Source organism: Limulus polyphemus, unplaced genomic scaffold (assembly GCF_000517525.1).
Source record: "Limulus polyphemus unplaced genomic scaffold, Limulus_polyphemus-2.1.2 Scaffold4407, whole genome shotgun sequence".
NCBI lineage: Eukaryota > Metazoa > Arthropoda > Merostomata > Xiphosura > Limulidae > Limulus > Limulus polyphemus.
Genome location: NW_013670017.1, coordinates 26,838 through 33,020, shown reverse-complemented (window position 1 = coordinate 33,020; position 6,183 = coordinate 26,838). Strand labels below are relative to the sequence as shown.

At 33.8% G+C, this 6,183-nt stretch overlaps 1 protein-coding gene across 1 annotated transcript in view; it reads left to right on the top strand.

The window, feature by feature from the left end:
- Window positions 1–2,910: 2,910 nt before the first annotated feature.
- The window catches only part of LOC106471095 (receptor-type tyrosine-protein phosphatase S-like), a gene marked incomplete at its 3' end in the record, with an annotated part of 29,640 nt that continues 26,367 nt past the window's right edge, over window positions 2,911–6,183 (top strand). The window contains exons 1-2 of the mRNA XM_022399711.1: window positions 2,911–2,993; window positions 5,413–5,743. Coding sequence (XP_022255419.1) covers window positions 5,492–5,743 — 252 coding nt within the window. The remainder of the gene's footprint in view (window positions 2,994–5,412; window positions 5,744–6,183) is intronic.

Below are 6,183 nucleotides of genomic sequence, written 5' to 3'. Positions count from 1 at the left end.
AAAAGAGTTAGCACAAAGGATCACATATAAAGTGTAATAGACTTAAAATAAGACTCAAAACTCGAGCACTTTCGAATAGTTGACTATTCTTCTACAGGAGAACAAAGAGGTGACTTTGATATATCATAGAGACAAATAAATAGGGTGTATAACTGAAATTTTCAGTGAATTCCATTCATAACTGTGAATTAAAAGATATGATAAAATAACAATAATAATGTATAAAAACCAGATAACTGAGGCTCCGCGTGTGCATCAATTATCACCTTGATATAACTTTAAAAAGCATACTCATTACTATCTAAATCTCTAATAGATACCAATAATATATTACAAGTAACAAAAGGTGGGATATCGAAGTTATACCATCAAGATTAGTAACAAAACAAATTCATTATATCAGAGCATAATTTTGATGTAATGTAAAATCAAACCATAACAGGAACAGTTATCTGTCGTAGGCAAATTATCTATAAATATTATTGTGTTAGTTACAACGTATCAAGGGGTTAGGATGCGATATAAATACAAATTAAATCCTATTCATAGTAAATTGAAATTGTACGAGTATAAAATTTCAAATGCAACAGTCAGCTAAGTGATACGACAAAAAGTAAGAAACAGGTTAATAATATAACATATATAAAATATAAGTCATTCATAAAAAAGGCGGTAATAAATACATTTTGGCAGTAACAACTCCAGCACGAGTCGAGTAACAAAAGTACATTGTCGCATTCATTGTCATGAGTACAGGATGATAAAAGTTTAAATAAACGACCTTTACACTCCAGATGTAAATATATTTGTTTTTTTTATTACTACCAACGTTTCGCTTTTACAGCTTCTTCAGGCTTAATACATACAAACTGTTTGATATTATAATACATATACCAACAGGAGTTGTGATTTAATATAAATACAGGAGACAAATATAGCAGCTAAACTGATTAACTAATATGAATATAAGGCTAGTAACATATTCCAGAAATGGCGCGAAAACGATACAAAGAATAACCCACGTAAATCATTGAAAAACGAGTGAAAATAAATAAAAAACGCTCAAGTTAATGACACAGTCTAAATAAGATATGCTAACTGATAAAACAGTTTAGATAAATTGTAACGACTATACCATTGGGACATTAGATACAACTGATCACCAAAACTTTGAAACAGTCCAAATGCAAGTTAAACAAGTATATAGTAAACGCAGATAGGATATCAAAACCAGAACTAAAATACACTATCAAGATGATATATGGTGCTATAATAAATATAGTGGGGTCTACTAGTGCTATTAACTAATACATTAGTTTCATATCTATATTTCTCCTCACTGTGGCAAGTCTGAGGGCTTATAACGCTAAAACTCTGGTTCCGATATCCGCGATAAAGCAGTGCCTAGATTGCCCATTATATAACTTTGTGTTTAAAAACAAACATACTGATTGTGGAAGTTACTGGAAAACAATTTGGTTTATGTGTGTGTGTCTTCTAATCTCATGCTGATATACGAGTGTCTTTAGTCAGATAGCCGTCGTGTAGCTTTGCACGAAATTAAATAAACAACAAACGATGAAACGTGTGTGTGTCTTCCAATCTCATGCTGATATACGAGTGCCTTTAGTCAGACAGCCGTCGTGTAGCTTTGCGCGAACTTCGCACGAAATTAAATAAACAACAAACGATGAAACTAGCCGTCGTGTAGCTTTGTGTGTGTCTTCTAATCTCATGCTGATATACGAGTGTCTTTAGTCAGAATGCACGAAATTAAATAAACAACAAACGATGAAACAAAGCTACTCGAAGGCTAAATTAGCCGTCCCTAATTTAGAAGTGGTATACGAGAGGGAAGGCAGCTAGTCATCACCACCTACCGTCAACTCTTGGGCTACTCTTTTACCAATGAATAGTGGAATTGACCGTCACATTATAACGACCCCACGGCTGAAAGGGCGAGCATGTTTGGTGGGACGGGGATTCGAACTCGCGACCCTCAAATTACGAGTCAATTTAAGAAAGACTGACCTCATGTGGGTCTCCCAATTCACGTGAGTGCCCTAGGATATGGCGCAATTTTCATATATGTGTTAATCTGGCCTGAACTACAAAAGTATCACCAAAACTGTCATTTGAGACCTCCTTCCGTTCTTAAGGGAGAGGATTGGCGCCCCCAAATGACACCCCTGGTGAAAATTTGTTTCATTAATCAATCTTTCTTTTGATGACACAAAATCTATTCACACGTGCCAGACAAACATTACCCATTGTTATCTCAACATTACCCTTTGTTATCTCAACATTACCCGTTGTTATCTCATGATTGCGGAAGTTTTTTGGTTTAAAAAAATGATAACAAATTACCCCCACTCTCGGACCGTTTGTGTTACGCTCCTGATTTTCGCACTGAATAAGTCACGCACTTGGAGTTCGTTTCCTAAAATGCAATATAGCTCTGTAGTGAAAACATGTTTACAGGGTTTTGTTACTCCATTCGGTTACGATAATAAGTTATTTAAATGTTATGTTTTAATCCTAATCACAGTATTTTAACTATTATTTATTTATATTCATATGAATTAAAATAAAAGAATAACATTTATTGCATAAACAAATATAATGCACAAAATGTAAAGCTGGATTCTTAGTGTGTGGTAATTAACACGATCAGAAAAGAGTTTGGTTTCAATGTTTACTATGGAAAGAGATCCAAAATACCAGGTTTAGCATTCAGAATAAATAAAATTAAAATATATTCTACATGATATAACTAAGGTAATAATATACACAAACACATGTTTATATGTCAGAAAAGCCTTTTCCCATTTTTATTTTTATTCACTAGTAATCAATTAAACCGCATGACGGCGCTATTTGACGATGTGTTACAAAGTTTAGAAACAGTGGTCGGCACGTCAGTAACGGTTTGTGTTCAGCTGAAGTGATGCGTATGAAGAATATGAGTAGGATTTTCGTTACGTATTGGCAACGTAAGTATTTAAGCTTAGCTAGTAATATTTATATGAAAAAAATAATTCATGCTCATATCGTTAGTAGTTTTAAAAAGTGTCTTTTGTTCATAGTGGTTAAAGCACCAGCTACAGATGTAGAGCATGCTATTTACCAAACGAATGTCACGGCTTGTTAGTGTTAGTTTTGTAAGCATACAGATTATATAGAAGTTGGTCATTAATTAATTAATTATGCGCTTAAGCACGTTAATATGTAACACGAAATTTTTTTATTATGTTCATATTAATTTTAATTGTGGAAAGTATTTCAATATTTATCCAGTGGAATTTCAAAAGAAGCAACATAAAATTTCAAAAATCAATCTCTTAAGTACTTAATCCTTTCTGTTTTCACAAACAATAAATAAAGGTATTAATATATCCCAGCTAAATGTGTTAAGCACGAAAGCTTTCAAAAAGGTCATTGTTTAATCCTTGACAAGTTCAACCTGGTCTTTTAAAATCGACATAGAATTAAATTATACATTTGTTTGCAGTCTACCACTACTAATGTGTGAATACGGTATGTTCAGAATTGAATATCTGTGAACTGTTCAAAAATCTAATTGTTTGTTTGCCTGATGTTACTCTTGATTCCAGTACGATAAGAGAGAATATTAAATATATATACATACATATTGTAATCTTTTTTTACTGTTGGACGACTTCGTTTGCATTGTTCGATAAAAAACAGTCCAAAGTCCAGCCCACTCAATGATAGCAAAATCGTTATATTATTTTTACTACAAGTCATACGCTTACACGGTTTGACAAACTAATGACAGCCCTAATCTCTTAAATAAATTACGTCTCGATAAAAATCAAAAATTACTGGTTAAGTACCTCATATCTCTATTTCTTTGTTGAAAAACAAACTTAATCTTCACCAACGTGAAGAAACTCGCTAATTCAACAACCAATCAAAAACTCACTACTCTACATTAGTTTAACACAAACTTAATCTTCACGAACATGAAGAAACTCGCTAATTCAACAACCAATCAAAAACTCAATACTCTACATTAGTTTAACACAAACTTAATCTTCACGAACATGAAGAAACTCACTAATTCAACAACCAATCAAAAACTCACCACTCTACATTAGTTTAATACAAACTTAATCTTCACAAACATGAAGAAACTCGCTAATTCAACAACCAATCAAAAACTCACTACTCTACATTAATTTAACACAAACTTAATCTTCACGAACATGAAGAAACTCACTAATTCAACAACCAATCAAAAACTCACTACTCTACATTAGTTTAACACAAACTTAATCTTCACGAACATGAAGAAACTCACTAATTCAACAACCATTCAAACACTCACTACTCAACATTAGTTTAACACAAACATGAAGAAACTCGCTAACTCAACAACCAATCAAAAACTCACTACTCTACATTAGTTTAACACAAACTTAATCTTCACGAACATGAAGAAACTTGCTAATTCAACAACCAATCAAAAACTCACTACTCTACATTAGTTTAACACAAACTTAATCTTCACGAACATGAAGAAACTCGCTAATTCAACAACCAATCAAAAACTCACTATTCTACATATCTTATAATAATACACATGCATAGTATTTTATTACAATGAATAAAACAAATGACAATATATGGAAATGTTTAAATAAGTAGCGTTCCCTGACTATAAATCTGAAACGAATCCCCGTCGCACCAAACATGCTCGCCCTTTCAGCCGTGGGGGCGTTATAATGTGACGGTCAATCCCACTATTCGTTGGTAAAAAAGTAGCCCAAGAGTTGGCGGTGGGTGGTGATGACTAGCTGCCTTCCCTCTAGTCTTACACTGCTAAATTAGGGATAGCTAGCGCAGATAGCCCTCGTGTAGCTTTGCGCGAAATTCAAAAACAAACAAACAATAAATCTGAAAACTCTTGGTTCACGATTCATTGTTGCAAGAATAGGGTTGGGTGCGTTATAAGAGTGAGAGTCAAATTACACTAGCTGCTTTCCCTCTAGTCTGTGCGCAGATAGTTCTTATGTAGCTTGGTAAGAAATTATGAAATAAATAAATAAATCTGAAGTCTTCGTTGAGTTGAGTCTTGTAGGTGAAGTAGAATGCTACTTGTGAGTCACACATAACAACTTTACTTTAGAACTGTGTTTTAGTTTATTTTGATTGATCGGACAGCTTTTTGTTAGAAGTCAAACGTTAGGATATCAGGGTTATATTTATAAACCTTTTTTTTTTCAGCGATGTAAACGTTGAACATTGGCATGTTTAGGAGCTGTGGGTTTTAGTTTGTAAATTTAGGGTAGATTTCGTACTACGTTTTGTCTGAATTATTTTATATGACGAATAAACCTGTAGACTAAAATAACATTATTAGCAATTCTTGTCTACTTTTACTTTCAGAGTTTGTACGTGCATGTATATGAACAGTGACGACTAGTGTAGGAAGGTGAAACTATTTAACAAGTACCCCGAACCCGAGATGCGAAAGTCGAATAAACAGAAGAATGAGACAAAACGATCGCTTCTCCAGAAGGATTTGAATGAAACCCCAGCGTCATTGAACACTATTGGAAAGATTCATCTGTCATTATTAAACAGCGGTCTACTTCCAGTGACGGATGAAGCAAAGATCACTTCACTCATTCCCAAATCTCCTATCGAATTATCCAAATTTCCAAAGCATTTGGAGTTATTGAGGAAATATGATGTACTCTTACGCGCTGAGTTTCAAGTAAGAATAATTTCATGACTGTATTTTGTTTTCTACTTAAAATCAATATGGTAGGTTTACAGCAGTGTAACTAAATTTTGTGTACACGTCATCGTCGTTACCCTTATTCTACACTGCCTGACCACATATATAAAACAACGCAGTTCTAAGCGTCGTATTCCTGACTTGTTATCCAGACCGTTTGTAATGTTGCCTCATTTCGTTTTTCTTTTACACTATTTTCATTTTTAGTAATAAGATCGTTTGTTTGTTTGTTTGAAGTTAAGGACAAATGGGCTATCTGTGCTCTGCCCACCACGGGTACCGAAACCCGGTTTCTAGCGTTGTAAGTCTGCAGACATACCGCTGTGCCACTGGGGGGCTAGTAATAAGAAGTAAATATATTCCAAGAAAATGGTTAATTCTTACTGTTTAAACTATGCGCTTTTACAGTATTCGTT